Raw genomic sequence first — 22,565 nt, 5'->3', positions numbered from 1 at the left:
ACAATGTAATTTCCCAGGTGCAATGGCTATTCCCACTTTCTTTCACATGTCTATAAATTTGCTATTGTACAGTGACATGAAGCTCATTTTTTAGCTGTTCTCGTATTTAAGAGTATCACAGATCAGAGGTTATTTCCCTTATCTCCTAGGACTGTTTCCTTTTCTTCCCGGTTTGATTCTTTTCAAGTTCCTTCAGGTGAGCGACAGCATCACTGTGAAGGTCCCACAGATGAAGGGCTGATGCTGCATCTGCTCTACTTGCGGGGTGGCGGGGGCGGGGGGGGGGGTTGGTCAATAATGGGACATCCCAGTGCAGACAGACCTGGCCACCTGAGGGCTGACTCTGGCAGGGCCACAGACATATTTTATTTGGCCACGCACAGCATTTAAAAAAATCTGGATTAGCTTCCACTATTTAAAAATCAGGATGTCCAGGACAGGAATAAAGATGCAGATGTAGAGAATGGACTTGAGGACACGGGGAGGGGGAGGGGTAAGCTGGGACGAAGTGAGAGAGTGGCATGGACATATATACACTACCAAATGTAAAACAGATAGCTAGTGGGAAGCAGCCGCATAGCGCAGGGAGATCAGCTCGGTGCTTTGTGACCACCTAGAGGGGTGGGATGGGGAGGGTGGGATAGGGAGGGTGGGATAGGGAGGGTGGGAGGGAGACGCAAGAGGGAGGCGATATGGGGATATATGTATATGTATAGCTGATTCACTTTGTTATACAGCAGAAACTAACACACCGTTGTAAAGCAATTATACTCCAATAAAGATGTTAAAAAAAAAAAAATCAGGATGTCAATGCATATCTGAATTTCTGGCCTCTCTTGAAAACACTGGAGGACCTGGCAAAGCTGAGCCTGAACTCGTCCACGACAACAAGTGCCAACAGCCGAGCAAAGGTTGACTCCTTTATGTGGAACACACAGTCTCCCCAGCTGCCCAGTGGCCTCCAAGTCTCAAGTTTTTATATGTAGCACACACTACTCATTTACGTCAAGCACGGTACCTTCCCCAGAGCGAGTGTGGAATATGTGTCTAGGACCTGCACCCATCCCAACTCAAAGTGAGCAGGGGATCCCAACAGGGTGTCATGAACAACAACATATTCCATTCGTATTAGTGCAGGGATACACACCTACAGACAAATCCATTTTGCTACTTGGATTATCTTCAGTTTGACTCTGAAAATAAAGAACAGTGAAGGAAGATTAAAGGCTTGAATTAAACGTCTGAATCAGAGGAGAAACGGCATTATTCATGTGTGAGCCAAACCTTACTTTACTACTAGGACTATACAACATCCTTGGAAATGAACCTTAAACTGGAATGAAGACAATAACTTTTTTTTTGGCTGCGCGGCATGAGGGATCTTAGTTCCCTGACCGGGGATTGAACCTGCGCCCCCTGCAGTGGAAACGCAAAGTCCTAATCACTGGACCGCCCGGGAAGTCCCAAGACAGTAACATTTTTATAACTTAAAAAAAAAAAAAAAAAAAAAAAAAAAAAATATATATATATATATATATATATATATATATTTATTTATTTATTTATATTTGGCTGCACTGGGTCTTTGTTGCTGCACGCGGGCTTTCTCTAGTTATGGCGAGCGGGGGCTACTCTTCGTTGCGGTGCGTGGGCTTCTCATTGCGGTGGCTTCTCTTGTTGCGGAGCACTAGCTCTAGGCACATGGGTTTCAGTAGTTGTGGCTCATGGGCCCTAGAGCACAGGCTCAGTAGTTATGGCGCACGGGTTTAGTTGCTCCGCGGCACCCAGACCAAGGCTCAAACCCGTGTGCCCAGCGTTGGCAGCAGATCTTAACCACTCCCCTTCCCCACCAGGGAAGTCCCAGTAACATTTTTAATGACTAATTTTGGGACTTCCCAGGCGGTCCAGTGGTTACGACTCTGCGCCCCCAATGCAGGGGACCCGGGTTCGATCCCTGGTCAGGGAACTAGATACTGCATGCCGCAACTAAGAGCCCGCATGCTGCAACTAAAAATTCCGCAAGCCGCAACTAAGACCTGTTGCAGCCAAATAAAGAAATAAATACTAAAAACAAAAATCTGACTAATTTTGATTGCTGTTGGTGTCTGTATTCCTAAATTCGATTTTCACATCAAATTAGCTTCAGTAAATCTATGGGCAGAGGAACAGCTAAACAGCTGCTTGGAGAATTAAACCCCTGTGCTCAAGTTCCAGTCGGCTCAGGATCAAATTCCAAGAGTGGCAGCCAAATGATGACAACTTCTTCTTGTGACTTGTCAAGTCATCAAATCTCGAAATGTGCAGCCAAGTCATTTGTCTTTTGGCAACCGGGGACAGGGTGTCCCCATAATGTTCCCAAGAGATCAAAAAATTAAAAATTCTACAAGAACTGCCTATATAATTAATCACAAATAGTTTCCCTGGTTATTCTGCAGTTGCTGTCTTTTTAAAAATTATAATATTAAAACTGGTACAGCAGTCAGCAAAAATTATATAAATTTTAAGTACTTGGCTCTTTCTTCCCTAACTGCCTAAGGAAAAGGATACAAGGACTAAAAATTTAAAAGCTGTACCCTTTAAATACTGGAGTGTTTCATTAAGAAAAAAAAGCATAGAGAACAAATACTGCCTAATCCAAATCAGGAACACTGCTTAACCAGTTTCTAAATCTGTAATTTTGCACTGTATGTGGCAGTGGTCTTAAAATCTGTACTAAATGTAAAAGTTGGGAGACATTACACATACGAAAAAGTAAAACTTACCAGCAATCCCATATTTGAAAGCTGTTTGGCAAGGGGATTCATCCATGAATCACTGTTTCCTCCTTTTAGTGAGCACTAGAGAAATGAAACACGTGACCTCAGAATCAAGTAATTTATTTTATTTCAACTTTCTGAGTTGCATAAGTACTGACTGAAAATGCAAAACCAAGAGTTTACCTTTTTGAACCCTAACTATTCCTCTTTAACTATAGTTATTTTGATATGTTATCTGTTAGTCTAAAAAAGTACTATGCCTTAGTTATTATATCTGTGTTTTCATTCTTACTTTATTCGTTGCATTGAATTAGAAGTAACTGGAAAAATATATGGTCAGCTAGTGTTTTTACCCTATAAACAGAAGGTCAATATCAGATTTTCTAAAACATAATGTTTGCATGCTAGTATTTTCTCTCGTAGTATCTCCTTGTAACCCAAGCCGGTTTGTATTAGGAGTGAAGAAAAAGAGTTTGATGCTAGTGCATGTTATTTGGAAAGGAGCCCATTTAAACTGGTCATTATTCTCTGTGTGGATACAATGAGGAACTCATCCATGTAGCACTTTCATCTGCTTGTTTCACAGTGTAAAGGATGTGGATCCCCAATGGGAAAGAAGCCTAGCAGAAGACACTATCACCAAGCTTACCGCATAGCTGTTACTATATGAGGGCAGTTAGTTTTAAGTGCAAAGGTGGCGGATGTAGGTTTCTGCTTGTTTCTTAATGGGACAAACTAGTTTCTCCACTGAACAAGGCACCAGCCATCAGTTCCACTTTTATTTCTACGTAGAAGGTGAGTGGAACTGTGGCAGGGACCTTGTGGGGGCAGGAGGTGATGGGGCTTTGTGCACGTGTGCATTCTCCAGGTAAAAATTCTATTTGTGTTCTGATGGTATTGGTCAGATCAATTTTATTATTCTTGCAAGTGTTAAGGTACTTAGTTTGAGGGTCAAAAAAACCCTCACTGGAGGAGAGAAGTGGTAGTTACTTTGTGGACAGATGTTAGTGATGACAGCACAACAGTGTGAATGTACTTAATGCGACTGATCCGTACACTTAAAATTGGTTAAGATGGTAAATTTTATGTCAGCTGTATTTGATCACACACACAAAGAGGCCCTCAGTATGAAAGGTCAGAATCATCAGTCATGGAGCAGAAACATTTAATTCCCAATTAACTTCGTTAAATCTTGGTGGTTCCCTGAGTGGGCTAGTACCTTTCACTCAGTTGCTTCCTCAACAGTCTCCTGAATTGTCTTGTAATTTGGTCTTATTGTTAATTTGTAAATAACAAAAAGAAAGCCACAGCAGACTAGACAACACGAATGTACTAAAAATGCTGGCAAGTTTACTGAATAATTTCTTTTGTGACTGGAGTAATACAAGTCCTTTAAGAGGGAAAACTGTAAATGACTGCTTAAACAAAACGTCTCTAACAGAAACAATCTGTATTCTCAGGCCTAAAAGAGAGTAATCGTATTCAGAACAGAATCCCATAGGCAAAGGGGATGAAGGTACAGCCCCTGGCCACTGAAGACCTTCTAAAATGGCACCCGGTATTTGAAAACCAGGACTTTTAGTTGTGAAGCGTTACTTAGGGCAGCAAGGCTCCCATCCTCAAATTAAATACATGGCTGCCCACTTCCTATGTCTCTCAATGTATCTGTGGAATGAGAGGCTGGAATGAAAAAAGAGGGCTTCTACTGAGAGTCGTTCAGGTTCTAGATTGAAAACCAAAGTCCTCATCAAATTATGCAAATCAAAGGAGAAACTAAGTTGTTCTAAGATACAGAAAGTAACAAGTGTAGAACACAACTGGCACAGGATGTAGATAAATCATCTAGTTGCTAACGCAGGGTTACGCACTGGCACCTCATTTTGTTGAGAAAAGGGTCCTGGGCCTTGGAGTTTCCCGAATGAGATAAAAATGAGTTGCGATGATTGCTGTTGGAGAAACCATATTACTGTGGTTTCTCTTTTACATATTCCTGGGGATTTACTCTAAGGACTGACTTGGCTTTAGAACGCGAAAGCGTAAAACATTTATAAGGTGTGCCTTGACAGCTTCCAAAGAATTATTCTAATATGGAAGCCAAAGTGAGGAAAATTTCGTTTCTTTGAAAATTCCATCTTACCCACAGCAAGAGTTTTGTTGTTTGAGATTTCAAGGTCACGGGGAAGGAAGATGAGGGGTAAAGAGGAAGTAGCTACTTATTCTGAAGAAAATACCTTCCCCCTCACTGAGGACCTCAGGGACTCCGGCTGCCTGGCTTCGCCCATGAAAACATTCTCAGTTCTGCCCTCTAAGAACGAATAAGCAAGCCCAGGCATTTCTAAAGCGGGCTACCTTCATCTGCTTCTTTCCTCCTTGTCCCCAGCTTGCCGAACTGTGGGAGGAAGCACTTCCCTGAGAGCCGGCGGTGTTCCAGACTCCTCCATCCTCCTCCTCTTCCCAGCTGGGATGGCGAGTTCCTGTCACGGGCCCGTCACTCTCCCCCCAGCCGTCTTGCATAGATTTGGAATCTTTAAGAGAAGAACGAACCAACTGTACGCAATAGCTATATATAACAATAACCGCAACAACCATTCCCCGTAAACGCAGCATTTTAGTGTATTTGTAATTTTGTCTAGTCTACCTGTACGGCAAGGCGAATATCATTCGAACTTTTGAGAGGAGAAATGGAAACCCAAAAAGGGTCAACGATACAGAGTAAGTTAATAAACCACAAATCAAGATTTCCTGGCCTCTGGTTCAATGATTTTTTCCCCTTTATACAAAGTTGACAGAACTCCCCCAATTGAAAAGAACCTGTCGTTACTTATAAGAAATTTCACATCTCAATTTAGAGAAATCTGTTACTCTTAATAAGGATGTTTTACTGCATTCTTTAGTTTTACCCTCCTAAAAGTATGTGGTGAACTTTATAATGGACTTTACAAATATGCGGTATGGCAAAGAACAACTGTCTACCTTGCTTGGGGTGAAGAAAAGAACACGCAAAATGGATGAAAAAAGAAAACTGTATTAGATTTTGAATATCAAAATTATGGTGAAAGAAGAGAAATTCACATATAGCCATGAAAATTTGAAAGTTATTGGATTTACACACTTGAAATGGATTAGGTACTAAAAAGATCCTAGGCAAAGACAATGTATAAGCAATGGCTTTTAAAAGACAGACGGAGGAAATGTGGTAGACAGGGAACGAGGAAAACAGAACAAAGACAGAGGGAAATCAGGGCTCTAATATTCGACGAAGTAGGACGTCATCAGTATCCAGAGTCAAATTTCACCAACATCCCCCTTTAAACAAAGATCTTTAATTTGGAGATTGGGATAAATCCTTAATCTCCTTCTTAAAATACTGTATGGAACTGACAGATACACTTTGTGGTAATGATACTCTATACAATGATGGAAGAAGGGAAATAACACTATCCTGCCTAGAAGCTCCATCCACACCTTCAATTTACCAAATGACAGGACCTTTACAAAGGGGTAGTTATTTGATTTAGATATCTTCATGTGAAGAGTCTAGAGCCAGAAAGGTGTCTCTTCCAGGCCTTTCCTTGAATGACTGCTGCCATGCCCTAGGACCAGGCCTATGATGCCATGCAGGCACCCATCAAGTACACAGGGTGCAAGGCAGTTGATTTCCTCAGACTGTGGCATCATCTCCCAGCAACGCCCAGGGGAACCTGATGGAACCTCCATGGGGTTCACTGAGCCCCCCTTGCAGGGGCTCTGTGACTGGGCAGCAAGAGGCAGGGCTTGGGGGCGGTTCTCTCCGCTGCTGGAAATGCCATTGATAACCAGGACCATTTCTTCTGCATAGGAGGTTACCCACTATTATTGTAAACACAGGCTTTATACATCCCCTGACAAGCAACAGGAATTAAAGACCCAACATAAGTGACATACTGACCCCTTTAAAGAAGGAAGACATCCACGTAACCCTTCTTCTAGAGAAAGGAGCTGAACTTTTAACAAACGACTTCTTGTAGAAAGATAAAAAAGCTCTGAATTTTAGTCACAGAACCCACACCAGATATAAGGTAGCTGCAGTCTAGACAAGATCACAGGTTAACTATCAGCATCAATTTGGTAGGCTGTGATGATCTAGCCCCTTCCTCTATTACACACTGAAATTACCCAGAGAAGGAGTAAATATAACTACAGCTTTAACTGCAGATATAGATGATCTTGAAGAGTAGAAGACTATTTAAAATCTGGAGAAAAGTGAGTCTTTTGTGATGGACAAAAGATGATCCTGAAGTTGAGAAAGACACATAAAAATCCTGAAAGTACTGCTAAAGTACCTCCTTGTGCCAAGGGTCTGGTTAATGCCTTCCAACAGCATTTTGGATCTATTCCAAGTCTACAGGATGGTATTTCCCATGATGATACAACCAATTTTACAATGAAAATCAAGACGAAATCAAATTCTTTATAAAGCTATTTCTATGAGGGGAAGGAGATTCGTAATTTTTAAAATGCAGTCAAGGTACATAGGAACAAGAGTGAGTTTCTAGAACACAGACAGCTAAGATGATATTCCTTCCTGTGGCATGGTAAGAATCATACATATCATAAAATAAACTTGGCAGTAGAATGTTTTTATTCTTGTTCAAATTTTGAGTATTCAGTCTGACCACATTTTTTAATCAAAAGACAATTCCTTAAGTCTGCAATATGGTAGAAAAGTGATGTTGGAGTACTTTTTAAGAAAACTATAAACAAGTGAAAACAGATACTTGAGACTGAATTTTTCAATTGAGCACCATCCAATGGGACGTTCCGCAGCATCCATTTACAAAGTTTGCAAATTACTGTGACTACACATTGCCAGCTGGATCTAGTATAGCTTAGATTTTCAATGATCATGAGTAAGTGTGACGTGCTTTGTTTAAAAATTCAAATGAAGAAATCTTTGTTGGGTTCAAGAAACCTTAAATGTCCTTACATGGGTGGATGTATGAGAAGAGAGACAAAGAAAGGGGAAAGGAAGGAACGGAAGGATGAAGTCACTGGGCAGCAGAGACCTTGTTCCACGTTAAAAGCCAGGAGTTTAAAAAAAAATTATACCAACATGAGAGTAGAAATGCAAAATAGATCTAATGAGCAATATTTAAGTTACTGAGCAAAAAAAAAGCACCACATGAAAATGTCTATTCTGGCCAGACACTAAACCTAAGTTAAAACGAAATCAACAAAACTAACTTATGACTTTTAGCTCACTGTAAGCATTTTTACATATGCCAAGTCCCCAGCATTTGCTGCTAACCATTTATTAAAGGTTCAAGGTCCTGAATCTCACTGAAACAACAGTTTAACAACAGCCCTCGCCAAAATGTGTGACCCCCAAAGTTATAATAGAGACTCCCTCAAAAATAATGCCGTATACTTACTAGGTTTCATGGCATTTGGAGCACTGGAGGGTGTGGTCCCCCAGCCTGTGGTCGATGCTCCTGTGTCATCCATTTCACCCCACCCAGGACTGCTTTCATTTGGCTCACCCCAAGCTGAAGTACCATTATCTGGAGCAGGTGGTGTGCTTTTGCTCCAGACTGTAAAGAAAGGACATGTATCTCTAAGAATGATTTGTTCAATGAACACCATAGTATCCACTGGGGGTGAAGGTAGGAGGAACAGGCACTCCTGAATTCTGTTGGTGGAAAAATAAATAGGTACCACCTTCATGGAGGGCACTTGGCATTGTCACTTTAACTTTTTGCCCAGTAATTCCACTGCCAGGAAATTATACCACAGATATACTTGTAAAAGTAGATGAAATTACATGTACAACAATGCCCACTGCATCACTGTCAGATAACATTGGGAAGCAACCTAAATATCTACCAAAAAGGGACCAGTCAGACCAATCGTGAGTTGCCCATCAAATGAATACTATACACGAAGCAATTAAAAGACAGAAATGTACATGCTAACGTGGAAAGTTTTTAAGAATAATGAAAAAAGCAAGGTGAAGAACAGTGTATATAGTACAATCCCTTCCGTGTAAAAATTTTAAAGGATAGATATATTTTGCTATAGGTATGAACGGAATTTTTGAATGGCACACAAAATTCTAAGACCTGCAGGGAGAGACCCTAGGGGCTAAGATTCTTTTACTTATTACCTTTTGCTTTTCTGTACAGTTTGAAGGTTTTTACTATATGAATAAAAATTTTTACATGTTCTAGGTAGGGAATTAATGAGCAATCTTCATTTCCTTCCTCATTCTTTTCAATATTTCAAGAAAAGAACTAATTAAAAGTAATCATTTTCTAAGTGTCCATAACTGGATTCACTGAATACTAAGCTTACTGTGGAAAGTGGAAAATTAAATATTATGAATAATTTTAACTAAAAAAACGAACACTTGAATGGTGCATCCTCTTAATTTGTTGAACTATATGAGGACATTCAAGCTGACAATGCCAAACTAAGAATGATTACCAGCACTACTTTTTTTTTTTTAAAAGAGTTCAAAATCCCCCGGCCACCCCACCCCCCCGCCACTCTGCCTTTTTAAAAATTTTCACCAGCACTATTTTTAATTTACCAGGTATGATGTTTCCTACTCAAATAAGGAGGGAAGAAAGTTTAATTCTGGACAACTGATTATCATGAGATAACAATCTCCACACAACGAAGTACTCCACTTCCAGAGGTTAACTGTTAAAAATCATCTGGAAAGTGATGGAAACCTTCCAGATCCCAGCTTTGCTACAGCATTTTCTGATGGTCTCTGCAAGAACAACACAGACTACTTCCCGTCTCCGGGGCAAGAGAAACACAGAGGATGTGTCCACAGGCAGAACCAGAATGGAAGTCAGGTCTATTTCTGCTCCTATTTTAATTCTTTATTTTTAAATCTAGAGCACAGTTTGTTTAGCAAGATATAAATCTTTTGGATTCTGCAGACCAATACAATTACCAAAACGAAAAAAAAAAACAACTGGGGAGACTAACCCAGGGATGCCATCTTTTTCCTTTTGCCAAGAAAGAACATTAAAATGTACCACCAGCATCTGTTATCACTATCATTTTATAAAAAGAGAGTCTCTGTTAACAACAGCCTAGAGTTAACGTAGGAAAGATTCCCAGAACAAAGCTAAGTTAAATAAATGCATCTTAATAAAAATGCCTTGGTTTAGGATTTCTTTTCTTCACCAAAACCTGTGAGAAAAAGCCATTGCCTACCTGATGCTGATTTAGCGGTCATCGGGGTAGGCAGGTTTGGTTCTCGAGGCGCTGGGCCCCCTTGGGAATTCTTATCCCACAGATTCACATTCTTGTAGTTGTAACTGTTAGGGTCTCCCCACGCTGAAGTGCCATCATCAATGTCCATCTTCCGACTAATCGACTGTGGGGATGGCTCTTCCCAACCACTGGGTTCCTCATCCTTCGGGGCCACTGGCTGCGGCCCGCTGCTCCAGTTGGAACCGGAAGGTCGTCCGTTGCCTGGAGGTGGTGGGGCTGGGCCTCCCCATGAACCAGAAGTCTCTGGTTGTGGTGGCGGCGGCTGCTGTGCCTGCTGCTGCTGTTGGTGCTGTTTGTTCCAGGAACTGGGTTGTCTGCCGGTCTCTGTCCAGGCTGTAGATCTTTTGCAATCTTCCCACCCGCCTTTTGAAGCTAGGCTTGCATTCCCACCGTTCCCCCAAGTTCCGATTTCATTCTGCCCTCCTTCACCCCACCCAGACACAGGTTTACTGGCAGAACTTTCCCAATTGCTGTTTTTCGCCTGATCGACCTCCTCTCCCCAACCATTCTTTCCAGAAGTCCATCCTTGATTGGGCTGGCGTCCACCTCCCCACCCCTGCTCCTTGTTGGAATTCTCATTCCAAGAGGAAGATGTCTTTTCATCTGGTCGTCCTCCTCCCCAACTGGAAGAGTTGTTGTTCTTATAGTCGTTCCAGCCTCCTGTGTTCTTGGGGTCTTTCCACTCTGTAGAGGCTGAGAGCTCCCCCCATCCAGACTTCATTTGATTGCTTTGGCTGGGTGCGTCTCCCCAGCCCCCTGAGTTCTTGGTCTGTGTGGCAGCGCTCTCCCACCCCTCAGTTCCTTTGTCAGATTTCCCCTCGGGCCTTGGCACCTCTTCAATATCCCACACTGTGTCCTGCTTAATTTGAGTTTGGCCCCAGCCAGTGTTTGAGAGCACCCTGGGGTCCAAATCAGTTCGGCTCAAAAGAGTCTGCAAGACAGCCTGACAATCAGGATGTGTGGGCCTGTACGACCGACGGCCAGAATTATGACTGTCACTACTTCCTGCTTTGTGGTTGCTTCCAGTGCTTTGACCTCCAACTTCACTTCCCGTGGAGCTGGAAGATCTTCCCCAACAGGGAGCCTGGGCATTGCCTTGGTTTTCAGGGAGGGGGTGGCCCTTTTGATTGTCCCATGCTCCAGTGCTAGAATTTGGTTGGTTTGGACCACTCCATTCTCCAATTTTCAACTCATCAGACCCAGTCGGCTGTTTCCATTCTCCCTGAGAGACCCCGGATGTCATTTTGTTCCCTTCACCCCATTTGTTGTCATTAGAGTCCTGAGGGCCAAAGTTCCAGGACCCACCCGTAGACCTGTTATTGTTGTCCCAAGAGTCATTTTTTGACCCGGTTGATTTCTGAACAGGAGCTCCTTTCCAGGAGTCCTCTCTATCCTTTCCATTGTTCCCATTGTTTCCAGAATTGCTTTGTCCAGAGGCTGTGTCAGTTCCAGAAGGCCCCCTAGCTGCACTCCAAGATCCAACACTCCCAGTCTTTCGATCTCCAGTGCTTTGTGAAAGGGCATCAGTGCTCCTGGAGGCGTTCCCCAAGCCCATTCCGAAGGGCATTCCCTTATTCTCCATGGGGTTTGGTGAACTTAAGTTCAAGGAGTTAGTGTTTCCATTTTTTGGTCCATCAGTGTTATGAATTTGAGCCTGTTCTCTGCCAGAGGCAACAAAATTAACACCCGCATTTTCCATCTTTGACTGCTGTTCCCTGGATGCCTGACCTACTGTGCTAACCTGTGCACTGGAATTACTAGTATCCGTTTCCAATGCCCCTTTCCTAGAATTTCCTTCTTGGACCAGCGCTGGCCAGGCAGATGGGTTGCTATTTGGGTTAAAGTTGCTGAAGCCAGAGCCAGGTCCAATTCTATCCTGACCGCTCACATTCCTCCAATTTCCTAGTCCATTGTTGCTTTCTGTAGTAGAGTTGGAAGATTGAACAGATTTAGCCTTAGGGTCAGATTTCCAGACCCCAAGATTACATTCGTTCCCAGAACTTGCAGACTGGCACTGGCTCCCTTTTCCTTTGTTACTAGTGGTGCTTCCTGGCAGAGTGCTCTTCTCAGAGCCAGGGTTCGAGGCACTGTTGTTATCGGTGGTGTTTTCGGAAGAAGACTCAGTGTCTTTGCTGGCAATGCAAGGCCACTCTTCCATGTCAGACCCGTCTACAATCACCTTGTCCCAGATGTGAATAGGGTTGGGGGAGGCGCCGTTGTTGGAGGAGGCTCCCGGGCCCCAAGTGGGATTTGCATAATGTGAAGCAGCAGCACCTCCAAGGGCTGACTCTGAGAAAGAGAGTGTCTCATCAATCACAGCTGCACATGCATGCTCTATTAACACCCCAAGCTCAAAGTGCCCCAGAGGAGAGCTCACCATGCTTCCCCGCAAACTAGTTCTCTACCCAGCTGCCTGCCTTGGTGAACTGTATCACACCCGTCTTAGTCATCTCTTCTGTTTTGCCAGGTTGGTGTATTTGCTAAATCTCACCCCCTCAGCATCTCTCAAAGATACCCTCTTGCCATTCCTAGTGACAGAGAAGGGCCTTCCTGTATCTTGAGACAAGGCAATAACACCCTGTACTTGCTTTATATCTCCAATCCATGCTGAACACTCCTGGCTGCAGTGAGTTTTCTAAAGCACACTTTTGATTATATCACTGCTGTATGGAAGGCAGTGGATAGTTTCTTAGTGTACAAGAATAAAGCTAAACTCTTTGGACTGAGGTTTGATCAAGATGCTCCACAACCTGGGACCAACTGACTCTTCTAGTCTCATCTTCCACTGCTCTCTCTGATGATGCCCACATTCCACAAATTGCACCTTCTCACTCTGGCACCATTCCACATAGGCACCTCCTGTTTTTTCCTTCTGAATTCACAAACTGAAATTTATCTGTCTTTCTGGGCCTAGTTCAAGTGCCATTGCTTCTATGAAACTTTTTTGAGCTTACCACCTGAAAACCACCTTTCCCTGTCTGGCGCCGTTTTGCTCAGTGTACTGTGTTCACATCTTCCCTTCCCCACGTCACTGCCTTTTAGTCAGAGACCTATCTTGCTAACGTTTGAGTTCCACATGGCGACCAGGGAACCGCTGCTCAGTAAACATCTACTGAATGAGGAATGCCCACCCAGCTAGATGCCAGGGGCAGACAAGCATGAATCAGTTTGTATGCCCAAGGAACTTGATAAAATAGTCTGGCTCAGCACATATTTGATGGAATTTACTATATTTGGTGGGGGGAAAAATGACCTGCTTTTAGCCCAATAATTTCTAAACTTATTCCTTTCACCAAAGAGCTTTAAATCAATATGACGTTGAAAAAAAACTATTACATAGAGCCATATAAAAATAAGGAAGCAGAGAATCTCAAACTCTTGAGATCAGGGGCTCCTTGGTTTTAAGAATGTAAACAGGAGACTGACTCACACTGGACCCATGTCGACATCCAGGCCTGGCTACACTCAGCTGCTGAAGTGCCCGGCACAACCGCTCCCTCACACTTCCCTTTGCAGCTGGTTACGAGGGGCCAGGAAGGAAGGGCCAGGAGGCCTTTCCCTCCCTGATTTGGGCCTGGCCTGACAGCCACCACAAGAAGCCTCCTATACAGGGCTTATCTCTGTATGAAGCCTGTGTCGCCGCGAGCTTTCTTTCCATCTTCGCTTGGCACACAAGATGGTAACAGAATTTTCTAGGCAATTCTACGTTCAAATCAGAACTAGAATAAAGTGTCCTGTCATTAACAACCACCAGCTCATTGTCCTTGCCAACGCTTGATGGTCTTCAAGCTCTGAATTTTAATATAGTCTCAAAAAATATTTTAAGAATACGTGGAAATCTGTTAACAAGCTTTAAAAAAAAAGGGGGGGGGATGGTATCTGGAAGTTCTTTACTGTTAGCTGTTTAGTATTCATCTATTAAAAACTCTCAAAACTTCCAGTAGGACCCTTCAGCTAAAGGTCCCTTATATCTACATACAGTTTTTAACAAAGCTCAAAATCCAGGGCTCTCTAAAGAAATACTGATTTAAAAAATCTAATAAAAGAATGGTATTATGTGGGATCCTCCCAAGATTCTACATTATCATCTAAGAGACCATTCTCTCTATTCTCCCAGCATTCCAGGAACGTAAACACGGGAGTCTGAGATTCAGAACCAGCCTCTGCACTAGCCTCACTTCCAGTCGCCCCCTGAGCACACACCTGTGGGGGAAGCTGGGACTATGGAGGCTCGAACTGTAATGCTCTTGTCTGAGGAGGAAAAAAGGTCCCAAAGAGAGAGGAAAAACAGCAGCGACATTAGACGCTCAGGCCAAGACCACGCACTCACTGGACACCAAAACCCAGTTTCAGGAGAGAAATGCTGGTACGCATCTCACACTGGGCTCCTCCCCCATCTTTTGAGTAACCCCAAGCGTCTATATAATTAACGTGGACTTGACACGGGCCACACAAGCGACATGCTCACTCCCTGCAGCCGCCGTGCCTCCCGTTCACCCGCGTGAGGCTCGCTCACCTGGTGCGGTCCCACCCTCGCTCTGCAGCAGCGCTCCTGTCACTTGTGCGTTGGGGTTTGCTCCAGGCGCTGTGGAGGGAGGAGGCCCCGCCCCGCCCCCGAGGAGCATGCAGGACGGTGGAGGAGGCTGCCCACGCTTTAGTAACACTTTGTGGTCCTGCTGGCAACGGAATCGCGGCGGCACCTCCCGAGGCATGTAGCGGGCGGCGCTTGGCGGTTGTCCGTTCGGCACTGCCACCCTTTTGGCATTGTTGCCACCATTGACCGGTGGCGATGGAGAGCTGCCAATCGGGCTGGCGGCCGTTGGTTGGCTTAAACTTGGTTTCGTCACTTCGGGCACTGAAAGAGAGAGATTGGGAAACAGCCTTTGAGATCAAATGCATTTTTCTGAAGAATATTATTATTATTATTATTTTTTTGAAGATTATTTTTAAGAAAGCTTCCATGAGACCAATTCTAATAAGACAACTCTTCTTTCACCCAACTCTGAGGGACATAGTCTTTCCGGATTCTCCAGCATCTTCAGTTTACCGAAGGTAGCGGGTAAGGGCAGCGAGTGATGGTGACAAGGATTCAAAGACTGCGGTATCGTGGAATTACATTCCATTAACTAAGGAGGAGAGGGGCGCAAGCACCATTCACTCCCCTAAATCAATAGTGGAACACCTGAACGGCTGCCCAGAAGGTCTAAGGATGCATACAAACCCCACACAAAACCCATGGCAAAGGTTCAAGGCTCTCAGTCCAAGGACCCTTTTCCTTCATCCACATTCTGAAAGACTGGCCTCTGAGAAAATTTCCCCCAAATCCCTGGACTAGGTAGGCTACACACCCTTCATTCGGGCTCCTGGAACATGCTGTCCATCTCTGTACCACTGAATGAACCGGTTATATTGACATTCTCCATTTACAGACCCTTCTCCCCACCATGCCAGAAGTTCCTCAATGGCAGGAACCCATCTTTCATCTTTTTTTCTTAGGGCCTGGCACAGAGTAGACCCCTACAGGGAACCCCAGGCCTAGAGAATCACAAAATCAACTTGGTTTTGGTTTCTACAGCCACCTGAACTCAAAGACTCTTGGCACTCTGTGTAAACATTAGAAATGTTATCTTTTTGCTTTTGTCCAAAAAAAAAAAAAAAAAAATTAAGTGGACCTTGTGTGTGTGTTTTTCAACTGTTCATTTAAAATAAAAATTTCAAAATGTAGCTAGTTTTCCTATTTACTTTAAATACTTAAGGTTTTCCCTCACTTTTACAATGGCAAACAGGAAGTACTGGAACACTGAGACGACTGTGAAGCTCTGCAGGACCCCTTGGCTTCCCCTCAACCCTACAGAGAATGTTCCGCTGGAGCTGCACCTCCCTTGCTTCATCTTACCAAAAGACTGCCACCCTTTCCAAGAAAATCCACCTGGTAAATACAGGCTGGCAGCAATACAGAAACAATCATTGAGACTGGTAATTCAGATGATTCTGAGGCCCAAATCCTTGACACCCAGAGTCATGTTAGGGCCAGCCCTGGTGGCAGTATTGCTCTAACTGCTGAAATGATGCTGGGCCAGCATGTTGCTCATTGAACTGGCTCCTTTATGAGGAGAGAGATACATCATCAGAAATCAGGGGGCCCAATCTATACCCACTGGACATTGGTGAGTACTGTGAGTAACAGGAAAAAGAAAGAGTAGGAGCCTGAACTAACTGCAAAGCAATGCTTGGGTCTAACAGCCAATCATGAGGCAGTTCTGGGCCTCCTAGTAAGGAAGGGAGGTCAGAGGATAAATGAATGAATGAATGAATAAATAATAAACATACTTCTTAAGAAAATAAATTGGTCATTATCTAATATTATTAATATAGTACCCTTTGCATGACTTATAACAGCCAGTGGATAAATAACTGATAAATGAATGAATAAAGATGAATTATTTAATGATTCATTTTCTATCTGTGCCTGGAGGATTCCGTAGCACATGGCATTCCCAATCCCTTTTCCTCTTATTATGAGAATAAACAAGAAGCTGACAAAGGCTGGCGGGATTCTTCCCAACTAGCTTTTAGGATAGAAGGAGTTATGCTTCTGCAAGGCTACCCTTCTATAAGAGGGCTAGAATCTCCACTTTAAGATAACCAGGTTTGTTACATGCCTTCCCTCATTTCTCTAAAATAGAGTAAGACATGGTAAGGAGAGTCTACAGAGCTGAGATCTGAACATCAGTTCGACTAACTTTACGACATTCATAGCATAACCAAAGAAATCTGGTGGGTACTGTGTATTGTGCAAGATTCCCTGCAAAAGCTCCTCAAGGCATTTTCCCACCGTCACATCAGAGGTAGAATGGATGATAAACGATGACGTCATTATGAAACAGGAGCACCGCTTGACCACTCTCCTTGCAACATGGTGCTCTATTCTGGGAGATCAGCCATTCAAAACTCTAGGACACAGTCAGAAAAAGCCTGCCTGTGCTACATGTTAAGAGCAAACTGTTTCAGGACTTGAATGAATTCTTACTCTGTTTTTTTTTTAAATTACACCTTTCTGTAAATTCAAGAATTTTCAACATTTAAAAGCCAGTCACAACTCTAGGCACTAACTGGAGAGCAGTGCAGCTGTTGGGCAGGACGCCCAATCCGACCTGCTTCCAGAAGTCCAACTAGAGACATCAGAATCAGTGCGTGTGCCACGTCATGCTCCAGAAAGTCAGGCGGTAACAGAGGAGAGGGAAATTATGATTAAGTCTGAATTACTTTTTGGGCCCTCTCTCTTCTCTTCTGAACCTCAGTGATTTTAACAGCTTGTGGTGCAAATATTTCTAAAGATGAGCTGCTCAGAATAAGGGCACAGCTTCTTATTTTCCAGAGAGAAAGTCTGTGGCTTAAACATGATCTCTGCATCAGGGAAATAAAGACGTGAAAAATGCTGGGTATCCTATTTTCTAATTTCCATTCATTTACCACCAAGAGCCATTTACTTACTCTAATGATTGAATCTTTTCCCCTTCCCTGCTGCCATTATTTAATACCATTCTCATCTTACAGCCTGAACTTCTAATTGCCTCTATTTCTGAAAAACTTCAATAAGATTCTTTTTCAGATAAAAGTATTCTTTAAGAAAATTCCGATACGGATAGGACCAATACAAACTATTTTCTTTAAACACCTTTTTGTTTTGGTTTTTTAATTAATTTTTATTCTTTAAATACCTTGATGGTACCAAACATCAAAAACAAACAAATAAACAAAAACAAACAAACAAAAAACCCTTCTAGAAATGTTTTAAAAGTAGTAGTTAAAATACAAACAAGCTCTAGAGAAGACATTATTTTAGACTGAAAATTTTCTTGGTGAATAATAATGAGTTACAATGCAATCCAAAAAGTCTCAAAGATTGATGACACACAGAGTGGCTGACACACACTCAACACTGTTCGGTAACCTCTAAGCACTGTCTCCATTTCTTTACCTTCCACTCACTCCCCATACTCAATGTACACTGGCCTTTGTCCAGATTGTCTCCCTGGAAGCTTCTCTCCTCATTAAATCACTAGTGATTTCGTTGTCATTCTAATGGGCACTAGCTGGACCTCGGGGGAAGAAAGCCTACCTCGAATGTTAATCAATTAGAGTAGACCCAAGGTTATTCAGTGCACGCAGCACCATGCACCCACTGTAATATGACTTCTGGAATGGACTCAAAAGCCAGAGTTGTGGCCACTGTACAACAGTGGTCCATCTCCTCAGGTATGCTGATGGGAAAGTGCTGTTTCTCTGCTGTGTCCAAACTGGGTAAAGGTTATGAATTACTGCTTTGGACAGCAATATCTAAAAATTTTAATTTATATTGAGCTGGAAGCTTTTCCCTGTTGCTTTGACTCACCAACAGACATTTACCAAGGAACTGCTGAGTGTCAGGCACCAGAGTTCTTCAAATCCTTGAAGATAGTTACCAGAGCTTCCCCATGTGGGAAGCATTCCTTGGGAGTTAAACACTCCCCACCCCCTTCCAGTATTTAACCCTCCCAGAGGTGACACAGGTTCAAATTCCTTGACCATTCTGGCCCAAACTCCTCATGGTCCATAGAGGTTGATCTCTGTTCCTTTGCATAGAGTGGTGCCCATTACAGGAACTGTAAATCCCTGCCTAGATACTGTATTTCTAGTAATGTAGCTTAAGGTCATGTTAGTTTCTACAAATCGGTTATTTCATACTGATAACTTCCATTAAGCCAACTGTCACCCTAAGATCGAACATCTTTTTAACAACGCTAAATGGTTACGTCCAAACTCTTCCGTTACACAGTCTATTTCTTCAATCCTAATCATACCCTTCCATCCCTGTTAAATCTGGTCTGTTACATCATTCCCACAAACTTTTCCAATTCCAAGACCAATATCCAACAAAGGAGGAGATCAGCTTCTACCTTAAGTGCCTTTTAGTTATTTGCTACTTGAGTAGCAGGCCCAGCTCTGGCCCATGTCTTCACCTAACCTCCACTTGAAAGCCCTGTCCTGTTTTCTCCAAAATTCTCACTTTTTTTAAATGATGGAAAATAAAGAAAATATGCTGAATTTACTTTTTCTCTGAAATACGGACAAACCTTACTTCAGTCCTCTGTACAACCAGAGACTTGGCACCGACACAGTCTTTTTTTTTATATAGGGTCTGTTGGGGAAAGAGAGGTGGATTCAGAGTTAAGGGGAGGCTGCCTGAGGAAGGCACCATCTTTGGGAAGGGGACTAGGACCCAGAAACATCAGCTGAGGGAAGAAGAATGGGATTTAGGCAGGCTCTTGGGAACAAAGATGAAGATGTGGCTGTAAAACGGGATAAAAAAGGTAGAAAGATCAGGGCCTCCTTCTACTTATGGTCTAACATACCTCAGGGATAATTTTTATTCCCCAGTTCTAACAATTAAATCCCTTATGAGACCCAAAGCAGGCTCTCAGCTCACTTCAGGATTATTTTAATTTTTGAGTGGGAGGGTGGTGGCGATAGGAGGGTATGGAAACTGTGAAACTGTATTCCATTTTATGGTAGGTATGAGAAAAACCCTAAATGGAGGGAAACTTTGGTAGTAAGTAAAAAAGAAAGTTTAATTTTTAAGGCTTTGGCAGAGAAAAGAGGAATGTGATTCTGAGAAGAGACCTAGTACAAATTAAAAAAAAAAAGAAAGAAAAATCTAACGGATTTTCAGTTTTCCAATAGAAATACCACTTAACATACAGAGCAGCTTGTTTCGACATCTCAACTGGTCCTTGGCGTCACAAGTATTAAGAACTGTGGCCAGGCCCAGGAACCCAACCACTGTGTTCCAGCAACCACAGAGTCTGGATTTTTTTAGGAAAATGCCAATTTTCTCATCTGTTGTCCTCATAAATCATCAAAAAGTCCTATAAATATACTTATATGCCAAAATCCTTTCCTAGACAGTATACTGGTTTAGAAAATATGGACACTATTCTACTATCAAGAACTCTATTTCTATGGTAAAGTATAATTTATATTCCAAACAAGTAATTTATAGAGATACTTCCAAAATAATGCCTACCTCTGGGTTAGGAACTGGCTGGAAGTACAAGGGGGGAACACCGTTCTCTCTAACTAATTAAAATAATTACAGCTAACAGTAGTTTCTCTCAGTTTATTTTATAAATCACTACAAAGTTCCAGACTATATTCTCTTTGAAATGCTTTTTGATTAGAAATATGTGACAGTAATGTCTACTCATCTGAGAATTTGTTTTCCAGAACTAAGTTTCCTAAGAAACTAGTACCATCTTTATTAGTCTTCACTGTGTGACATACTTTGGCCTGGTGGTCCAATAAAACGAAACAAAACAATAAAGAAACCAGTCATTAGAGAACCTCCCATCAAGCCTTGGCCTCTCCATGACCCTTATCTTCCCCCCATGTTATCATAATCACATCTGATTCCCTTCATCCAGGGCAGTGGTCCTCAACCTGGGACATATACTGTGGTCACCTGCAGAGCTTCCCTAAATACATCGATCTGCTAGGGCTGTGGCCTGGGATCATGAAGGTTTGGGAGGAGACTGGGCTTGCGTATTTTGACAAGTCTATGCAAATGATTCTAGTGCATATGCTAGCAGAGAACAACATATTTAAGTGGGTGAGGTTAGGAGCTACAACACTGGTCTCAAGGAATTAAGTCTCCCATTTTTAAGGAGAACTGACCAAAAGTATGACCACTGATTATGCAAGACTGCATAATCAAAATGAACAAAAGAGAAAGAACTGAATACACGCAGACCATTAGAGGTCGAGAAGGACCTCAGGGACATCTGCTTCTGTTTACAACACATCACAATTTTGTAAGAGGTAAAGTGCATTATCTTTTTTAAAAGCATATTCCAGGCTCTAGTTCAGAAGATAGCGTGAGCATCCTAAATATAGCACTCATTTTCAGACTCAGTGCCTATCACGGATCAAGGTGGTTAACAAGCCTCTGCAGTTCCCATCTGTAAAGTAGGGACCAGTGTGCTGCTTTTGCTACTGTTCTAAGAAAAATTTTGAAAAGGTTCAGTTCAAAATCATGACCTCTTTACTTTCAAAACAAGGTATTACACCGTCTAATCTCTCTTGCCTCCCCAAAAATGTAAGGCCAACTAGAAACACTAAGTACTTTTAATTTGTCATTACTGCTCTTCAGTGACTGCAAACAGCCAACCTTAATTACTCTACACCCACTCTCACGAATCAAGTGGATTGGAGGCTGAGTCAGCAAAGTGTAAAATCTAAACACAAAAGAGCATAAATCTAAAAAGGAAGAAAAAAAAAATCTTACCTTTGGTTTTTTGTTCCGTGACCTGCAAAATAAAGAGACGTAAGTAAATGAGACTTGCTTTCTAATTCTGTATTGTATTGTAAGACTACTTTAATTCTGATATTAGTAATTCAAGGTGTCAGATACATAGGCATACCTAAAATTCAGAAAAAGTCAGTTCAGACATCCTTCTAAAGACAATGGCCATATGTCCAGCTATAACTTACATGACCACCATTACGAAAGATTCTAAAAATTAAGACAAAAAAGCATTCCGCTCTCGTTAAATGAGGTCCTTGCACTGGGAATGCTATTTCCCATTCGGACTGCAATGACTAGAGAAAAGCAAATGGATGAGGCCCAGAAACAAAATTAACCACAGAGACAAAAAGATTTACCTATGAGTATGGACTCAAACACTTGACTTCAAATCTCGAAAGCAAAGTTTAAGGGGCCACGCTCAGAGGCATCAGAGATCACGGTAGGAAAGCTGGATTCAAAACCAAGCTATGCCACTTCCTGGCTAAGCGATCTCGGTTTTTAATTTATCTTTTGAATGAAGATAATAACAGTATCTCCTTTGCAGAAAAGGATGCTGTAAGGATTAAATCAGATAACCTACACCAATGCTTAATGACTGCTATTATTATCAAAGTTTATAGAAAATAATGTGAAACAGAGAAATATTCAATAAGATTGAAATATATAAATTTTGAACAAATACAGATTGCTTTGTTGAAAGTATTTCTTTATATAGTAACTAATACATTTCTGGAAGTGATTAACTGAAAAGGTTGGATATGCTGAATATAATAATGGGTTTTTGGAGAGTTTGGAAATGATGACTAGGAGCCGCACGGAAAACTGCTTCTGCTATTAAGAGGGGAAAATAAAGGAGAGCATCTAATTATACATGCCCTATAATATTTAAGCAAAACCACAAAAGGTCATGAATAAGAAAAATATTCCAAAGGAAATGCACCAAAATTCCAATAGGGGTTAAATCACATTATTGAGATCATGGGTTATTTTGACCCCTTTTTCCCAATTGTTAAATCTTCCAAAAAAGATTTTTATATTAGTTCTCCGACTTCTGTCACAAAAATATTCATATAGAAGAGGTTTAATTATTTGTGGCTGGTAATCATACTAAGTTACTGCTTTGGGTGTTCGTGAAAACATGGTCATCTTTGGAAGGTCTGTCCTGTGGCTAACCAGCCCCTTCAAAACGGATTCCA

The 22,565-nt window shown here is 42.2% G+C and overlaps 1 protein-coding gene across 15 annotated transcripts in view; it reads right to left on the bottom strand.

The window, feature by feature from the left end:
* The window catches only part of TNRC6B (trinucleotide repeat containing adaptor 6B), a 258,554-nt gene that overhangs the window by 50,110 nt on the left and 185,879 nt on the right, over positions 1-22,565 (bottom strand). For 12 of the 15 annotated variants that reach the window (XR_014233775.1, XR_014233776.1, XM_082352722.1 and 9 more), the window contains 7 exons: positions 21,349-21,370; positions 14,542-14,880; positions 9,966-12,314; positions 8,168-8,326; positions 5,106-5,281; positions 2,763-2,837; positions 1,148-1,193 (listed from right to left, as the gene is read on the bottom strand). Coding sequence is in view for 13 of the 15 variants with exons in the window: in XM_082352722.1 (XP_082208848.1) it covers positions 1,148-1,193; positions 2,763-2,837; positions 5,106-5,281; positions 8,168-8,326; positions 9,966-12,314; positions 14,542-14,880; positions 21,349-21,370 (3,166 nt within the window). In the remaining 2 variants the exon portion in view is untranslated. The remainder of the gene's footprint in view (positions 1-1,147; positions 1,194-2,762; positions 2,838-5,105; positions 5,282-8,167; positions 8,327-9,965; positions 12,315-14,541; positions 14,881-21,348; positions 21,371-22,565) is intronic. The other 3 variants (XM_082352727.1, XM_082352718.1, XM_082352719.1) reach the window with 2 other exon arrangements.

The sequence above is a fragment of the Balaenoptera borealis genome, assembly GCF_965194805.1.
Source record: "Balaenoptera borealis genome assembly, chromosome: 13".
Taxonomy (NCBI): Eukaryota; Metazoa; Chordata; class Mammalia; order Artiodactyla; family Balaenopteridae; genus Balaenoptera; species Balaenoptera borealis.
Note: the sequence above shows the minus strand (reverse complement) of the source record. Positions and strands in the feature narration are given on the sequence as shown.